Below are 19,866 nucleotides of genomic sequence, written 5' to 3' on the forward strand. Positions count from 1 at the left end.
ACTAAAATGTTATTCAGGTTGATTAACTTAGATCAATACTCTTTCTAACCAAGTGAACTCAGCATTAAAGGCCTAACAAAAACACTACCAAGTAGAATGAACTGTTAGAAGTCCTGTGCTTGTTTCAGCAGCACATACACTAAAATGAGAAGTCCTGTAAGACACTTCCCTTCTGTCCTACAAATCTATTTCTTGGGTCATTCCATGTAAAGGCAATGACGCATAATGCTTAATATCATGGACTCCAAATATGTTCTAACCAAATCCTGCTTCCATCCCTCATTACTTGTGTGACTGAATGAGTTACTTAACCTCTCCAAGCCTAGTGAAATAAAGGTAATAATAATAGTTGCCTCATCCAGGTACACTGCTTAGCCCAGTGGACAACATATACCAAATGCTCATTAAACGTCTTTATAATTGTGCTACTAATATGACCTTTCTGTGGTTTCTCCTGTACCTCTTTATTTATATCTCTGGATTCTCAACCTTGAATTTACTTTGGTGACCTGATTTAGTTCTTACGTTGTTGAAATTACGTCTTTTTATTTTATCTTCTGCTCTATAAGAAAATGATATCTTGCCAAACCCACCTTGACAACCCAACCTTGATACCTTGGTACTCTTTGACCATATTACCCTCTGACTTCAATTAATTCTGCTGTACTAAGCAAGCAGAAGAGGCCCAAGTCTTTCTGGTTCATACTATTTGCTGGTAGATGAATGTTTTATTAGCTTTTCCATAATTTATATAATAATAACAACATTTACTATATTCTGCCACAGACCTAGCAGGGAAGCTCTAGATAAAAGGTCTCAGTGGAGATATTTTTGACACAGTTGTGCCATCAGTTATGATTAGCTCACCCTGAAGAATAATCCCAAAATAGGTCATCAATTGTCACTAAATTCCTTGGTCAGGGATTATAGCCCCAACCCAACATGCCACCTAGCAAATGTCTATACTTGGAAGCAGAAGACAAGAAAAAAAAAGAAGAAGAAGAAGAAAAATGCAATGTTAAAGACCAAAAAAAAAAAAAAAGAGAGAGAGAGAGAGAGAGAGGATGTAATGAACCCATGCAAATCTATCACTGCTACTGGGAAAGATTTCTCAAAATGATTGCCACAACAATAGCAACCATTTATCTCTGTCTCCTAACCATCCTTTTGTTTGTAGTTTTAGCCACCATTTGTGTATCTTGGATATGTAGACATTACTTTGTAAGAATTCTGCACAATGAGTAGTCAGATAAGCATTCACAGAGGTTTTGTAAAACCATGTTGTTTTATGAATCTCACAAACTTTCTGCTCCAAAGCGGCATGGAATGTGGAGATCTAAAAGACAACGTCTAGTATGCTTGCTTCCTAAAACTTTAATGCTCTACAGCTGTGTCAGAGTTTGTACTCTGTGTCACAGAGTGGGTTCTCCAGACTTTGAGATTGAGACTTGTTTTGAGTAGAGGGTGTTTATTAGAGGTCCATACCTATGGAAGGGAATAGAGGGAAGTAGGGTTGGATGATGGGCCAAATTGAACTATAATAAAAGCCCAAGAAGCTTTGGTCAACTGCTAGAATATATGTCCCAATAAGCTGGCAAACCTGGACTTTATACTTCTGCCTTCATCAGTGGTGGGATATGGACCATCCCAGGAAAGGTGAAGCTTGGCCTTGACAAGGGGAGGCTGTGTAAAGACAACATTCCTGGCAACTGGGCAGCAACTCTCTTCTTGCAAATACAAGCAGTGAATGTCCTGGTCTGCCACTATGGGTTTTCAGACAACTGATCACTTGTGTTCTGAACAGTCTGAATTCAGTTGTTTCTCTCTTTTCACCCTTCCCCCTTTATACCACTACCATTCCTTCTCCCTTTTCCCCCTAGCACACACTTCCAGGGGAGCTAGAGGGCAGGCCCTGTGCTAGTCATCTTGCATAATTCCTTTATTCAGATAAGAGAGGATCCTATTAAGTTCAAGGTCATACATTCAATACAAAGATACAGCCTAAACCCAGTGGATCCAAGATCTGTCTGTAAATCCCATATATGAGCCACTGAACTAACTATGTTGCCTCCACATGAAGTCACTCAGACACCACATCCATGAAGGTCAGGGTTTTAATCTGGCATGTTTATATGTGGACACAATACTTTTCAAGTCAGTCTGTCAAAAGACATGCTCTGTTTCCTCATTTTACTTTTCACTTCCTTGGTTAGTCAGCAGAAATTTCCATATACATTGCCACATTTATAAAAAATAAATGACAGTTATCAGAAGTATATTACTGGTAAAAAAAAAAAAAAAAGGAAAAGAGAAAAGAAATTTTGGAGTGTGTGCAGTATTTTGCTCATAAAGGATGGCATACATTTCTTGATACTTCAGATAAATTCGCCAGTCTTAAGGACTCTGATGACTATACTAAAAGTCTGAAATCTCTCATATCACTTTTTTGACTGTGTATTCCTGGAGAGCAGTATTCAAAATCTATTATTTCTGTGAATTGAAATTTTCCTATGGAGATGCACTAAATAACCCCCCAACACACACTTTTTTTTTTTTTTTTCCAGTCAGATCTTCCTTTTGCAGATAGGTATCTTCAGCTTCTCTGTTAGCTGGGAGGACCAGAAAACCATAGCCAAGTTTTATAAAACACCTGTCAGCCAGCCTTTCCTCAGAATTAAACTTCTATGGCAGGATCACAGATAATGTTCATCTGCAGTGTGCCTGTGCCCCAGGAGACACTCGAGCTAAAGCTATGGAAGAACTGGTCTGTGTTCCATAATTAAATGTCCAGCCATGCCCCCCTCCCCAGCCTATTTAGATTGTAGTAGAAAATAGAAAAACCAAGTAAGTTTGGGGCCTTTTCTTCCATTTATATACAAAACGATTTGGAGAGCAGAAGGCATAGAGAACATTTATAGCAACTAAGGTCTGTTTTGTTAAGGAATTATCATAACTCGTTCAATTTTAGAACTCTCTGACACATCTTTTGGCAGAGGGACACACACACACACACACACACATACACACAAACATAAACATGTAGAATGATCTAATTGTCATTTCCCAAGGTTAGGTCTGTTCTTTTGCACTAACGTTTCACAAGATGGGCCTGGAGCCATTTAGCCACTGCAAGCCAGAAGATCCTGAGACTAGTCACTCACTCGATTTATAATTTGACATGCAAATAGATAAAAAGGCTTTGCCATTTTATTGGTGGTGAGGAACGTTCACATCAGTATAGTGAAGAATTCATCAGCTACCTGTTATGTACTGTTTCTTCATTGTTTCATATCACTGTCATTAAGCCACTTATTAGTCAAGTTCTCTTCAGCATAAATATAACACCTTAATCCATCCAATTTTAATCCCCATAAAAGATTATTTCATAGAATATCGTTGAGTAGTGTAATCTCTTTCTGCTTTTCCATACTCATGGGCATTTCTAGCATATAAGACAAACATTCTTACTACAGTTATATTAAGATATTAAATAGGAGTACATTAAACTTCTATAAAATTTTTCCTTTGTGTTGCATCTCTGATTTAAGATACCCTTCTGTTAACCACACGACACAGAATTTGACTGAACGTGCTGGCTACGCTCCTCTCTGTTGCTCCCATTGGAGCTATAGTCATTAGTGTTCTTTCTTCCCTTTCTTCACAGGATGTCCTGATTCTTGGAGGGTCACACAGATAGCTGTCCAATGCAGAAGAATAGAGTTCTCTGCCACTGTAACCAGCCCTCTTCATGCTGGAATTGTAATATACTCAAGCTATTGGTTTCTGAGAATCCATCAATTATCCACTGTTGGAACAGACCAAATCACTTTCGTGGATTAAAACTGTAGAAGTGTAGGCTCCACTCCCCTCCTCCCACCCAACCATATTGAATTAGAATCTCTAGAGATGGAGTCTGGGAATCTGCTTTGTAACAAAGACCTGAGTGACCCTTAGGCATATGAAAATTTGAGAACCACTGAATCATCAGAGGATAGTTAACCTATTTTCAGTCTATGGCTCAATATCAAAGAACTCTTGATAATGTACGGACCCTGGGGACATCTGGTCACAATGGCTCTGTCAGTAGCTGTTTTGAAGCATTCCTCCACTCTTATCACTTAAAAGTGAAAGATAAAATATAAAAAGAAAACACCCTAACACAAAGCCTGGTTCAAAAACAAACCAAACATTTCCTTGGACTAGAAAAATTGGAAAGTGTGGCTGAATATAAATGACTTTTGGGCCCCTGAGCCAGAAGCTGGTAGTGGGGGTAGGGGCTCAGTTCCTCTGTTCCAGCTCTACTGCTTGAAGCAAGGGGATGCCTAGGGCCCTGAGCTCATGAAAGAAGCTAAAATTCAGAGTATCCGAATTATGGTTTTATGCAAATTATGGGCTTAGGGAAGCAGAAGGATAAAGAACTGTCCTGTGATCAGAACTAAGCCAAGAGAAAGAAAAACCCAAAATGAAATCAAACCAAACCAGCCAACCAACAAAACAAAACAAAACAAAAAGCCCTCCAACTCATAATGACCCTAAAAACTCATATCTAAGACAATTGAAAAAATTGTCTTTAAAGGAGGACAACACCATCCACAGTTAACAGAACCATTAATTAAAACAACATCTTCATTTCAGAAAAACAAGGTTAAGTGCTGATGACTGAAAAATGAAAATAAAAGTAATGTGTGAAAGATGCTAGTTTCAAGGGCCCAGAAAGGTAAACAGTCTCCCTCTCCGATTCTCTCTCTCCACCCCCACTCCTCAGTGTCCTGTTTTCTCCAAGGTCTTCAGTGACTGCTCAGAATTTACCTCCTGTCATAACAGCCCCGTATCATAATTGTTAACTCACCTCAACAGAATTCAAAGATAATAACAAAGACTTAAAGAGAGAGCAGTATTTCATTTTTAGAAATAGGGTCACTGAGATGAAATTAATGCTAGAAGCTAAAGCTTAATTCTAAGTTTAAAGTAAAGCAACAACAAAAAGTTCTCCTTGTTCATTGACTAGTCATTAGGCTCATTTATCTCTCTTCTCTAAGACTGAGCGCGCTTCTTGGATGATACTGCAGTATATAGAGCCCAAAAGTGTTTGGTCCGTCCTTTGTCTGCAGATGGGGAATGAAAGGTGTTCTGAGCTTTCTCACTGCCAGAGGCCACGTTTTGCATAATGTGCCGCCTCTTTTGTAAGTAGAAACAATACAGGAGTTTTTTTGACTTCCCTGGTGTCAACAGTCAACTACATAGGGTCCAATACATAGGGTCCAATAGCAAATCATGTTTGAAACTGATTGCAGAGCAGGTGACCAGGAGATAAACCGGCTGAGATGACTCAGCCATTCAGAAGGCAGCAACATGAATTATCTACCTATAAGTGATGTCTTTTCGTGTGACACATAATAACAGCATCCCAGAAAATGGTTTTCATGATCTCTTACTTGTAGGATATCCAGGAATTATCTGCATGAAGGCATTGACAAAAAGGTAGTTATGGTGGCTCAGGCTTGATTTTCACATTAAACATGATAAAGACGTGTAACACATGATGGGATGTCTACTAAAATATTTTAGAGTTACCTAATTTTTCATGAAAAGTAGTAACAAAAAAATGTTTTTAAAAAATTAAAGGCTCGGTCAGTTTTTATCTTAATCTCAGGTCCTACCACAAAATCTTCAGCTCTGTGATAGTTTTTTGGGGAGTACTTATGTTGTATATATATATATGTATATATACATATATATATATATCATATATCACATTGTTCTCAAGTTTAAGAAGCTTGTAGGTAAATACTTTATCATGTTTCATCCTCTGAGTCAAATGGGAAGGATAAAAAGATTGTAGGCAGCTAATGATGTCCAAGAACAGGTTGTAGAAAGAAATTAATAACCCTTTCCTGCTTTCCTTCTACTCTTCCTTTGCTTCCGTCCCTCTTTTCTTTCTATAATTGAAAAATTCATTTGAATCTTCAAATTTTTACTCTATACTAACTAAATGTGTGCCAAGAATATAAAAACAGAAAGGGACAATCCAATTTTATATGGTTTGCTTTCAAGAGGATTATACAAAGCACTATTTGAACACAGGAGATGCACTAGATTCTGGGGGAATAATAATGAAAGTTGAGCAAAGAATTTAAGAAATTACCTGAGACCTGGAAGATTAGTATAAGTTTGCCATGCAGAGGAGTAGGGGCAGATAAAGCAGAAGGTGGTCTGTAAAGGAGACACAGGCAAGAGAAAGCACACATTTTCAAGCAATTATAAGGAAGTCAGTTTTGTTCCTTAGTGAAATAATACCATCTTGGTTAATTTTGTGTGTCATTTGGCTAGGTTAGAATTCCCAGGTGTTTGGTCAGACTCTAGTCTATATGCTGCTATGAAGGTGTGTGGATGTGATTATCTTTCATAATGTGGGTGGCCCTTATCCAGTCTGTTGAAGGCCTTAAGACCAAAATAGGTTTCTTAGAGAAGACAGAATGCTGGAATTCTTCCTCAAGATTATAACATAATAATGCTGCCTATATTTCTGCCCTATAATCCAGCATGCTGGTCCGCCCTGCAAATTTCAGACTTGAAACAATTGTTTAAAATCTCTTTTCCTCTCTTTCTTCCTTTCTTCCCCTCCCCCGCTTCCTCCTTCCTCCTTCTCTCCCGCCTTCAGTCCTATTGGCCTTTTTCTCTGAAAACTCTTTACTGATACAAATACTAATACATTGTGAGTATTGGTTGTGTTCTGTCCATATCCATTGCTTATTTGGTTAACTTCTCATTATAGCCATTTAAGTGAGGTAAAGACAAAGAGAAACTGAGACTTACTTAAAGAAAAACAAAAACAAAAAACCTTGCCTATGACAGCTAGTGATAGAGCTGTGATTTCAGCTGTTTTGTGTGACTCTACCTTCACTTATAATTACTATACTGCTTCTTTAGAATCTAAGCTGTGGAGGGGCACCAGGGTGGCACAGTTGGTTAAGCGTCTGACTCCTGGTTTTGTCTCAGGTCATGATCTTAAGGCCATGATCTCAGGTGGTGGGATCCAGCCCCACATCAGGCTCTGTGCTGACCTCACAGTCTGCTAAATTTTCTCTCACCTTCTCCCTCTGCCCCTCCCTCTCTCTCTCTCTCTCACACACACTCCTCCCCTCAAATAAATAAATCTTAAAAAAAAAAAAAAAAGATTCTTAGTTGCCAAGAACTAATACATAATATTCAAAAGGGGGACGATATATTCAGTATGATAAAGATCGTCTTCCTGCAAGATGAAAGATTGGAGACCAAAGAAATTGTTTAAAAATCATGAGTTAGTCTTTTTGACAAAACTTTCCAAAGCACTGAAGGTCCCATTTGACGGCTCTCAGTCATGTGATTGCCAGGTAGCTTCTCTTTAGCATATTCTGTATGCTTCTCTTTTCTAAAATCATTTGGCCTGATTGTTGACTGACTCTAAAGCCACTGTCTTCTTCCTCAATACCTTTATATTGCAAAAATGATTTTGGAAAAGAAAGCCTTTCTTTTTTTTTTTTTTAATTTTATTTATTTATTTGACAGACAGAGATCACAAGCAGGCAGAGAGGCAAGCAGAGAGGGAGAGGGGGAAGCACGCTCCCTGCTGAGCAGAGAGCCTGATGCAGGACTTTGTCCCAGGAATCTGGGGTCATGACTGGAGCAGAAGCCAGAGAGGCTTTAACCCACTGAGCCACCCAGGTGCCCCAAAAGAAAGCCATTCTTAAGAGATCAAAATGACTATAATGGGATTGGCCATGCACAGAAGTGTGTGTATATGTTTTCAGTGAGTATTAACATTAACAAGTAAATAATAACACTTATAGCAAGGTATTTAGTTCTGCTAATGCAGCCACAGACCCTGCCTTCCACAGGTTATAATCTAGTAAAACATGTTCAAAAGTAATTACAAGTACAAGAAGTATCTAATGAGAATTGGATATAGTAGTCTATTATTAAAAAGAGACCACCACATCTTCTGTAGTTAAAAATTAATAAATCAAGAAGATATTTTCTTTATAACTAAGATTTAAACTTTTTTTTTCCCCTGTGATTTTGGTGTCTTTAACCCAGAGTGGTTATTTCTTTTGCCTATTTCATTGCTCCCCAGACAATAGGAAAGGCTTTGACACTTCATAGCATTCAGTTCTTTAGATTCCCATCTCTGGTGATCTGTTCTTCTACTTCCTCATTTTCCCTTCTTCCTTCTTCTTCTCACACTCATCTTACTTTGGCTGTCACTGCCAGATTCTTCTTCCCACTCCTCTGTTGCATGGATAGGGAGACGATGTTACATAGAGTCAGAGGATGTGTTCTAGAGTCCCAGCACCACCACTTACTTCCATTACAACCTTGACACAGCCTATAAGAGATTCATGATGGTCAGTCTTTGATATATATTTTAAGAGCTCAATTAATTTTCATTCTTTTAAAATCTTTTGGTGGTTTCCCTTTGCACACTGGATAAATTTTCAAGTGACTTAGTATTTTAGTATTTAGTGTGAAAAGGAATGACTTAAGCAGTTTGGTCCTAACCTATTGACTTTAGTCATCTTGGGCTGTTACAAGAGAATACCACAGAGTGGATAATTTATAAATAACAAATTTATGTCTCGTGGTTCTGAAGGTATAATGAGCAAGATGAAGGCACAGATGGTTTTGGTGTCTACTGAGAGTGTGCTTCCTCATTGATGGATGACCTCCTTTCACTGTGTCCACATGTGGTAAAAAGGAGAAAGGAGATCCCTATGATCTCTTCTATATTTAAGGGCACTAATTACATTCATGAGAGCTCCACCCTTATTACTTAATCACTTTCCAACCCTTCACCTCCAAATACTATCACATTGGGGATTAGGTTTCAACAGATGAATTTTGAGGGGAAATAAACAGTCTAGAGGACTACACTTCTAGTCATTGCCCTGGGCCACTTTGATCAAGGATCTTCTGCTAAATGAAGACTAGTCCATTTATTGTCCTAACAGGAAATCATTTTCCCCATCAACTTTGGTTCTTTATCAAATAAACAGAGGTCTAAAGTTCATGCAACTTGGGAGATCTTTAAGAAGGATCAGAAGGAGGGAGGGGGGAAATTATGAATACAACATAGAGTACAGATTTGGAGAGGGACCCATGCACCTTAAAGTTCATTTGCTTCCTACTCAGTCTTCCTCTGCCCATTGCACCTTTTGATCAGATACATCCTTTCCCTTTTCTCTGCTTATTAAATATAATCTATTGTCAACTGAAATAGTACCTCATCTCTGAAGACTGCCAAGTGTTTCACGCCCACTGCAGTATTTTTCCTCCTATGAATTCTTCTAGCACTTATTATCTGCGCTCTTAACTTAGACTGCATTGCATACTGACTTACACAGTTACTTACGTTGATATGTGTATGTGAATTTACAAGATGTCTAATTTGATTACTGATTCCCTGGGAATTGGTTCTGTTCCAACTCCCACCCCACCCCAACTTAGTGTTTTGTGTAGGTAGGTGCTCACTATTTGTTTGTTGATTCATATCAAAGATATTTCCAAGATTTTTTTTTTTTAGTGGAAAGAGAGTACAAAATGTTTTTGTTTTATTTAAATGTAATTTGCTCCAATTATAATTCCAAAGGCACCAAACCCACCCAATTAAGATTAAATAAAGTTCTATTTATTTACATGTCATATAAAATGTGTTAAGTAAACTAAATTGGTATATACAATAGATTTCTTCTAAAAATTAACACTGAGGATAATTATGGGGCATCTGCCTTTCATTTTTTGTTATATTTCAGTACGTTTATATGAGGATAATTTTCTCAAATTTTTTACTAAACAATCAGCTCAATGCATTTTATAGTGTCTTTTCCTAAAGAAGTCTACTTTGAAAATAGTGTTAGCCATATGAAAGAGGGTGTATTTCTAAATGAAGTGTCATTAAAAGCGACAAGAAGGAGAGCATTTATGCACCATGTCTTAAACCATCCTTCCTTCATTTGTACTGCTGTGGAAGTATATTCCTTAAGCCCTTGATGTGACTATATCAGCAAAATATAATAAATTAACATGAATAATCCTCGACTTTTATTATACTGTATCTTTTCACATGAAAAGCATATAAGTAGGCATGAAATACCATGAATTTTCTACCCCTAACTGCATTATATAAAGAGCTGTCGTAGGCATATGAAGTGCTTTTAATCTGAATGAACTTCATTAGCTCTGGATTTAGTTGTGCATTCAGGGTACAAGTTGAAAGGCCTACCTGTTTGCTCAGGCTCTTCTTAGAGTTTGCCTGAGCAACGCAGAAGGAATATAGTCAGATGGGACAGAGGTAGTTAAAGAAATAATTAGAAGAAGAAGCCCTTTTGAACAATGGCAGGAATCTATTTAACGCAAGAGGCATTTCCTCTAGAACTGATCAGGAATTGTCTTCTGGGAGCTTCTCGTCAGACCTTCAGGAGAGTCTCTATTACCTTTGGACCATGAGGGACCCAAGGCCAGGGGCAATGTGTGGGAGCATGTGGGGTCCAGGAGAGATGGGAAAGGCACCCCCAGCACGACAAGAACCACGGACAGGTCTCAAGGGCCTGCTCGGGGCGAGGCATGACCCTAGCCATTGTACACATAATATTTAAGCCTCACAACAACCCGGCGAGGTTGGACATGGTCACTTTCCTCATTCTACAGACGTCCTCTGAAAGTCAGAGAGGTGAACTGACTTGCCCAGGGCTACAGCATTAGGTGCAGGCAGAGTGGAGATGCGAAGCCAGATAGTCTGGCTCCGGAGGTGCTCTGTAGCCCCTCTGGATGCGCAGTACCCAGGACAAATAAGTGATGAAAAAGACAAGAACTCTATGCTAAAGAAGTTACATTTGATTGAGGGATGGCTATTAATCTAAAAGCAGAATAATGCATTCCTATTAATATACTATGTAAGCACTGTTACAAGTAAAGGCAAATTAAAGATAAAAGATATACAAAGATAAAATAAAGATACTGTCCACATGGAAGAACAACTCTGCTCACCCACACATGGCCCTGTGGCCTCCAGTAGCTGCAGAGTGCTGCCCGGCCAAGCACAGGCACATGAGATGTGCATACATACGAGGGTGGTGGGGGGAGACACACAGTTGGGGGCAATTACCGTTTTTAAAGAATTCCTAATCTGACAGTGTAAAAAAATAATTATGTGACAGATCAGAATAAGTCCTGGGAGACGTGAATTGAAGCCTAGAGCAACAGGAGTTTTACTAATGATGATAGTCAGGAAGGACATCCTGGAGGAGGTGATGAGGTTTAGACATGGAGTTGGTAGCATCTCATTCTATATTAATGGGAGGAAGAGGAGGAACACCAGGCAGAGTAAGAGCGGAAGCAAAGTGAAGGAGATGGCTGTCCAGCACGTACTCAGTGCTTCTGTAAGGCCCAGTGTAAACGGCTGTCAGAACAGCACCCACGCAAGTGGGGGGCAAGTGTGAAAAAGTAAGTAAGGAGTGGGAGATCAAAATCATGCCATGCTGCGAAGGCATTATAATGTCTCGCCAATGCCTTGCGTCTTTTATTGGAAACTATGGGGTTTACCTGGGGTTCTCTTGTCAGGAGGCTGCTTGCTCAGAGAAGTGCTGTGGAAAGACTCCTGGTGAGGAGTAACAGGAAAGGCGGAAGGCCAGAGACAAAGTGAACCAGCTCCCACGTTAACATACTGATTTAAATGAGAAGCAGCGATAGCTTGAATTCAATAAAGGATGGGAGTAATATAGAGTATGGAATAGAAAGTTAAATAGCCCGGTGGTTCTTTTCCACTTTAAAAGCACACAGGAAATAAACACAGAGAATCTCACCTTCTGTATCTGCCCAGCTGAACTAGGGGAAATGTTCTCCCATTAGACTTGGACAGTTGATTCACTTGGCCCAATGCAGCATTAGGTGTTCTTCCCACGAAAATCTCACCAATTAATAAAATAAATTGTGATAGATGAAGAAATCACACCATTCCTTTTCAAATTCTGTGTCAAAGAACAGGTCAGAGTCAAACACACTCTGGTGGGTCAATGTTGGTATTTCTTGTGCATTTAAATACTTCTCTGTTATTTGCAGAAATGTGATGTCTTTTAAATAAAATAATGATCTTATTAAACGACTCTTATTGGGACATATACAAACTCCAACAGTTTTTGGTGATGATTAACTGAGTTTTACATAAAATATGTAACGGTGTCTGACATATAGTAAGTGCTAGAAAACTATAAGCTATTATCATCATTATCATTTTTATTTGCAGTAGTAAGGTTAGTGTCCCTGGGTTAGGATGTTTAATCTGATTTATTGCTGTTCCTATGATCAGCTACAGATGTTTGCACGGTGGCTAGCCAGGGTTGTAGATACAGTGCAGTGTTGATCAGTGGCGCTAACTAGAATCCACTGAGATTCTCCAGCATCTACCATCAGTGACTTAACCACCTTCGCAATACAGAAACCCAGAAGCTTGTTTAACAAGTTTATTTTCACAGGTGAACATTTGCAAATATGAATACGACTTTAATTAGAAAAAACAACACGATAAGGATACTCAGCACTGTGATCCACAATAAAAGCAAATCCCGCTGTCTTCAAGCCAGTGGGTGTTATCCTTGCATAAGAACCCTAGGATCGTGCCCTTAATTAGCTAATTATTTAGAAATTAGAAAGGAATCACTTAACAAGGAACACACACCCCATGATACAAGTGACATGAGTGGTGAGTAAATTTACTTTCAAGAATTAATAAAGAGTGTCAATGAACTACATATGGTATTCATGTGTAATTAAAAACAAATTACAGTGTAGAGAAACATGAAACATGCTAGTAAATTAATCTCCTCAATTAAACAAAAAAATCTCCCAAAATTTTAATAGAAAACATATGTATTTTCTGCATGAAATATGGAAATGATTTCCCTCTGTCTGACTTAATGTTTGTTTAAAAGAATCAACAAGATTGCAGCCATATATGGGGACTATTTCACTGACACGTGAGCAAGAAGACCTTGAACAACAACAGCAGAAAACAAGCCCCTCCTCATTTGCTTTGGCAGCGTTCCCCCCAACCCCCACTAATTAAACACGGTATAGTGGAACAAGTAAAAATAATCTACCATGAATACTACTCCACCTTTTTTGTTTTTTTTTTTTAGTTTTCTATACAATAATAAATACAACATTCCAGATGTATAACAGGAAGCACAATCACTTAGATTTATGAGGTACTTCCCCACCTCCATTTCCTTGCAAAAGAGAGAATCCTGGACCTGGTGGGTTGTGCTCTCCTGGAAAGCAATCCCAGTTTATACTCTGTGAAACTCAAGGTAAACCTCAATTAGCAATGAAATACTGCAAACCTCACTGTTGAAGAATAGTGGGACTCTAACCAAGTAATAAGGGTAACACTCCAGGGAAAATGTAATAGATCCCCAAATTCTCTATGTTATACTCAGTGGAATTTATTTGAACCTCATCTTACTAATTTTGACATCATCTGGGTTGTCCTGCATTTATCTGTTTGATGGCTAAGCTGGTTGCTAATTTCATAACCTTTATCATTCTTCTCTTCCAAAATAAGCAACCCTATAAGAATACAAAAAAGAAAAACATAAAAATAAGAGGAGGTTGATGGGGGGGCAGGAAAAATCAGAATAAATAATAGAAGGTAGAGCCAAGTATAAAATTAATGCACAAATAATTTAATTCCTCACATGATTTATTAGAAATTGGCTATGCATTTGCTTCTGGGATTCCTAAGAATCAACCCAAAGACAGAAATATGGTCAGTTACTCAACACACAATTCAAAAATGAATTTTTTCACATGCAGAAAAATGAGGGTTTTCACATGCAGAAAGAACACGTGTAGGACAGTTAACAATGTGCCAAGGTAAAAAAGAAGCCAATTAATGTGAACCATGTGTGCCCAGCATCTTTACAATAAATCTAAAGACAGGTTCTTCCAGACTTTTTAAAAAATGTTTCAGTATGGCCTGCTGTCTTAAGCCTACATACCAGTCAAAATAATCTCGTTTAGTTTTCCATGACTTGGATTATTCCAAGGACATCATTTGGATTTTGGAAGGGCTAAAAATATTTTAATTAGTAGCTCTTGAAGTGTGGTCCCCAGACCAGCAACATTAGCATCACCTGGGAACTTACTAGAAACACAAATGTTTAGGTTCCACCTCAGACCTTCTGCATAAGAAATTCTGGGAGTGAGGCCCAGCAATTAATCTATTAAATTGCACGTTGGAGAAAGATAACAAGGTAAATTTATAGTTGAAAAAGGCAAATAAAACATGTTTATACAACATATACCTTTTAGTGTTTCTGGAATATATACTATGAAACGAATGACTTGGTCAAAGGAAACTGAATGAACAGAGGAAAGAATTTATGAATTTAGAGGGTGTTTCAGAAAAAGAGTTGTTATTTTAGGAAATCTTAAGTACTTAGTAGAGAAGGTGAGGAATGGAGTGATAAAAAGACTGTGAAGGGGGATAGGTTAGGTGACTCATAACAAAACTATGTGATCCTGAGTGTAGTTGGTTCTGCTTTTGCATGAAACAAAAATACACAACACCAACAGCTGTATTTTAAAAGATTGCATCTGCTCAACCATAGCAGAGTCAGTCATGACTTCAGTATTCTGAGAAATGCTTCATGAAATTGGGTGTGTTGATTTGCAGTTCTATATGTTCAAAGGGAGAAAACCAGCCACGGAAGTTCAGAAATACTCCATTGCTTGGTCAATGGTCATTATTGTCATTATCATAATTATTATTATAAATATGTAATTATATTGTCATTATAATTATATATGTATATTCATATATTACACACACACACACATATTGAATTTAAAATATAAAATTCAAACATAAGTGCCATGGGCTGAATTATTTTCCCCCAAATTCATATACTGAAGCTCTTACCCCCAAATATTATGAGTTTTGGAAATAAGGCCTTTGGGAGGTAACTAGGTTTAGATGAGGTCTTGAGGCTGGGGCCCTCACGAGGAGCTTAGTGCCCTAATGAAAAGAGAAACAAAGGTCACCCTTCACCCTCTCTCTCTCCCTCCTCCCCTTCCCACTTTCTTCCTCTACCTCCCTGCCTGCCTTTCTCCCTTTCTCATTCTTCTTCCCTCCCTGCTTTCCTTCCTCCCTCATCTGCCACCAGGTGAGGAACAGCAAGAAAACAGGCATCTACAAGTCAGGAAGAGAGCTTTTAACAGAAGCCAACCATGCTGGCACCTTGATCTTGGACTTCTAGCCTCCAAAACTAGAAGGTAATAACCATCTGTTGTTTAAGCCAAGCAATCTTTTGAATTTTGTTATGGCAGCTCTAGCTGACTAAGATAATAAGTTTGAAACAAATTGATTTTAGTCCTTTAAAATTTAGGAGGAATTTTTAGTCCTTCAGAGATTTGTGATGTAATCTTCCAATTACTAATCTCTGATAATTGAAGTGATTATTGGAGGCTTTGTTTCAGACAGTAAGGCACACCAGGTACTCTGCCAGGTCTTCCTGCCATTGTGGAAAAATTGGACATTGCATAAAATACATCTGACTCGTGGTCAGATTTGGCCCATGGCTGTAGGTGGCCAGTCCCTTCTCTAGAACATTGAAAACTAATGATCACGTAGTACATCATTTTTGTAAAACTCAATAGCAGCCAAATCTAAATAACACATTTTGTTGTGATGAAACTATTTTTAAAAGGATTTGGTAAACACAAAATTCAGTGTAGCGATTACCTCCTCTGATTCCTCTAGAGGAAAAGGAATGGGAAAATAGGAACAGATGAAACACCTTTAGTAACTCTAGTTCTTAGATTGTGTGGTAGAATCGTGAGGATCTTTTCTTACTGTGCTTCCTAAGTCACATAGATGTTTCATATGTTCCTTTTATATTTCATATTTTACATAATTACAAATATCACTGCATCCCTAAATGATTTAGTTTTCTAGAAGCGACTCTTCTTAGTAGTTAGGTCACTGGTTCTCCATGACATCATGTTTCTCACCACCAAAGGACCAGTTGTGAAGCCTTTCAGGGGAAATACATGAATAAATTAATTTAGACAGACTTACATAGGTAATTATGAATCTCTTTAACATGTATAAATATTGTATATATACATATCACCATAAAAATTTTAAAATTTGGCATACGGGATAAAGTAATCTGTTTCCTGAAGTTTAAAACAGTTCATAAGATCATGTTTATATGAATCAGAGACAAAGGCTCAATGGCTCTATTGTATAGCAGGGATAGTTATAACGTCTGTCAACCGTATGTATATATTTTCTAAATATACACATTACGCAAAGAAATTATAAGACCTCAAAACTATAGTTCACCTAAAATAAATATGGCATTGTATACAGGGTGTTGGCCTGGTGCTAAGTAATTATGGGAAATAACCTGAATGTGATCCTTAAGTTATACAGGCTTATATCAGGTTTCTGCAAAAATCATATAAAATTCCTCTTTCTAAGGGTCTGCAGGGGAAACACAGAATATTAATTTCATGGAGTTCCATTCCAGTATTTCTGTAAGAATTATATGTCTGGATAAGGCAGTTACTACATACTGCACTAATATAGTTGAAAACATTCCATGAATTGAATAAGAATATTTCCATCCAAAAAGTGCCAAATAACAGGTCACCTCAAGTGAATGGAGAAAGGTATAATTATGGGTGCATTTAATACCTGTAATGAATTCAACTTTGAAAGCTTTCCATTGTTTATATGTCATATACTGGTTATAAATAAAATTTTAAAAGGTATAGCACAAAGAGAACATTAAAACTTCAAAGATTATATATATATACATATATACTGTATTTGTTATGTTGCGATGACATACTGTATTATTCAGTTATATGAGATCTTGACTGCCAAGCAAAATATATTTGTCCAATCTCAAACTATGGATTTTTATTTTCTTTTCTGTTCACATCATTTGGATTTAAGCTAGCATTTATAACTATCAGAGCCTGATGGATGATTAGAAAAAGACTTAGAAAAAAATGTTCACATACTGTAAGTTAAAATATGAGATTTTGAAAGAAAAAAAGTCACTACTTTATAATAAATTAAGGTGATAAAAAGAATGTCCATTAAGATTTCATGGAAAAAGTGAAGTAATACTACTTTATGTTATTCAGATAAACTTAACATATTTCATGAGCAATGTTTTAACTTCTAAAAAAATTGTAAAAGTAAACTTTTGGGTAGTGTTGTAGATCCCCAAAGGCAAATTTTTTAATGTTTAAGTGCCAATGATATTTAAGAATTGGAATGAATAGCGTGGTAGGTGTCTTTCAAGTTATGATAACAACCTGTGTAATAGTCTCTGAATTTTCAGCCATTTTCTTGGATTTGCTCATTATTGATTATGTTGGACATTGCTAAGAATATTAGAGTAAATGGACTTTTTATGTATTTATTCACTCACTAAAAAGCAAGATTTAGCAATTACAGAGTAAGTGTTTAGAATGTATTGGTCACATAGGTGAAAAGATAAATAAAAAATCTGGAGAATAATATAGTCTGTTAAAAGAATATGTTTTTAAAACTTAATTGTCTTTCACTGTAGAAAATGCAAAACTCTGAGTTCTATTAAGTATACTTTCATATTGAAATATCATTTTACTTCCTTAATAGCCAGGTTTTATTTTCCCCATCTCTTCTTACACGACAATCAAAATGACATTTTGTGTATTGTACCTTGACTGGTGTATGTTGCCTTTTTTCATGGATATATTTGTAGTATATATTATTTCTAACCATCTAAGATAAAAAATATTTTATTTAGAAAATTGACACATGCTCAGTGAAGAGGATTGATGAACAGTGAACTACACAGATTACACTAGATATCCTCTAGATTTTCACCATAAATAAATGATTCCTGCTAATATGTTGGCATATCTGCTTCCAGATACAGATTCAGATACAAGTATGGGTCTGGGTATGGGGATTATAATTCTATATAATATATATGTAATAGAGTGTGAACCACAGTGTGGTCCACAGAACAGCAGCCTTAGCATAACCTGGGAACTTGTCAGAGAGGTAGAAGCTCATGCCGCACTACATACTTACTGAATCAGAACCTGCATTTTAACATTTCTCTGATTTTTGTACTGATTAAAATTTGAGAAAACACCTCCCTAGATGACTTTGGGAGCCTGCAGATACACCAAGTCGAGTAGATGAATCAGGGCCAACTTACTCATTAGAATAGACAGTGGCTAGAACCCACGATAATTTACAGGGTCTGAGAAATTGTTAAAAATAAAAATTAACAAAAATGGTTAAGAATAAAAATTTAAAGAAAATTAAATAAGAATTTAAAAATAAACTTTTAAGTAGAAGAAAATATTTTAACACATGATCTTAATATATTCAGCTTTATACAAGTGCAACTGTAAAATATAATTTTTCATACAATATTTTTAATGGAGGAAGGCACCCAGGAAGACAAAATTTCCTAGGGCCCACAAAAGTCATAATGTAGCCTTGTGATGATATTTTTCATCTTTCTAATTAAGTATTTAGAATAATTAGGGTAACTAATTATTGGTAACTCACCAGAATAAATGTATATGCAAATTCAAAAATCTTAGAAGAACTAGGAATGGTTCACTTCTAAACCAGAAGGAGCCCTAGAAATCAGAGGATAAAGTCCAATTATGAAGATAAAAGAAAATATGTATTTATCTGATGACAGATTACACTGATGATAATTTTCCTTGTTATGTTTCATTTTAGCCTTGTTATTTTTAAGCTGGGACCTGATGTGTAAAAATTTAGTAATATCTATGACCAGTGGGGTAATATTTTTGATAGTGAAAGCTGAAGGTGTACAGGCAATTTTCTCTGCTCTTCCTTTTTATATTTCAAATAAACTATATAGAAATGAGTTTGTTTATTCATCTAAGTTCACTTCACTTTCAAGTCCCCAGACTTAAAATTTTGACACTGAACAGGGGAAATTTCTTTAACATCCATTAGCAAGCAGTTGAACATGTTTGGACGGCAGCCTCCTACCCAAGTACCCTTTACATTATATGAGATAGCGCATTCGTTGCCAAACGTACGTTTTAGAAATCAAATAAATTTTAGCGTAAAGCTGGTTAATGAAACTAGCAAATTTAGACTTGTTTAAATGTCAGTATAATATTAAGTACCATATGCTGCATGCCAAGCAGTTAAAATTGTTTTTGGAAGGATATGAAATTAATTGTTAGAAAGAGAATTTAGTGACTTAAAGTACTCCACAATCAGTGTTATCATTTAATGCATCTTTTGGCAATTATTAAACCCTTGGGAACAGCATGAATATCCCTATCAAGTCTGGAAAGACACTAATGGGGAGGAGAATGGAGTGATGCTTGCATTTACATGTGGGCCTGAGCCCAGAGAAAAGTGAAGGGGGAAAAAAAAACCATAAAAACACCCTCGGGCTCAGTGCCCTGGGCAGATACATTGTGCAGCCACCAGAATTTCCAATCACACCATTTCCTGCATTAATCCAGTGTTTTATTCCTTTTCTTCCTTTTGTATTTTTGGATGCTTGTCAGTTTTAAGGATAGACAGACATTTTTAAATCCCCGTGCATCATTTACTTCGTAGATTATTTACTCAAATCCATGATTAATAAGAAAGTCATATTAAGGCCAAAAATGTGTTGGAGAGTTTGGGTTGGTTGAATTTATAAGTTCTTAATGACAACAATAGATGAAAACAAGTATTAAGCACTTACTGCTAGGCATTGTTCTAAGCATTTTATTATTTTATTTAATCCTCAAAGGATCTTAAAAGAGATTTACTAT

The 19,866-nt window shown here is 36.9% G+C and overlaps 1 protein-coding gene and 1 pseudogene across 2 annotated transcripts in view; one reads left to right on the plus strand and one right to left on the minus strand.

Moving 5' to 3' along the window:
• Positions 1-19,866, minus strand: part of LOC309844857 (uncharacterized protein) — a 49,051-nt gene that overhangs the window by 22,632 nt on the left and 6,553 nt on the right. The window contains exons 2-4 of the mRNA XM_082692193.1: positions 11,838-11,949; positions 8,233-8,365; positions 6,146-6,213 (exon numbers count right to left, since the gene is read on the minus strand). Of these exons, the coding sequence (XP_082548319.1) occupies positions 6,146-6,213; positions 8,233-8,365; positions 11,838-11,949 (313 nt within the window). The remainder of the gene's footprint in view (positions 1-6,145; positions 6,214-8,232; positions 8,366-11,837; positions 11,950-19,866) is intronic.
• Positions 1-19,866, plus strand: part of LOC309844977 (hsc70-interacting protein pseudogene) — a 107,447-nt pseudogene that overhangs the window by 22,394 nt on the left and 65,187 nt on the right. The gene's annotated exons all lie outside the window — the stretch shown is intronic.

This window comes from Mustela nivalis (genome assembly GCF_964662115.1).
Source record: "Mustela nivalis genome assembly, chromosome: 12".
Taxonomy (NCBI): Eukaryota; Metazoa; Chordata; class Mammalia; order Carnivora; family Mustelidae; genus Mustela; species Mustela nivalis.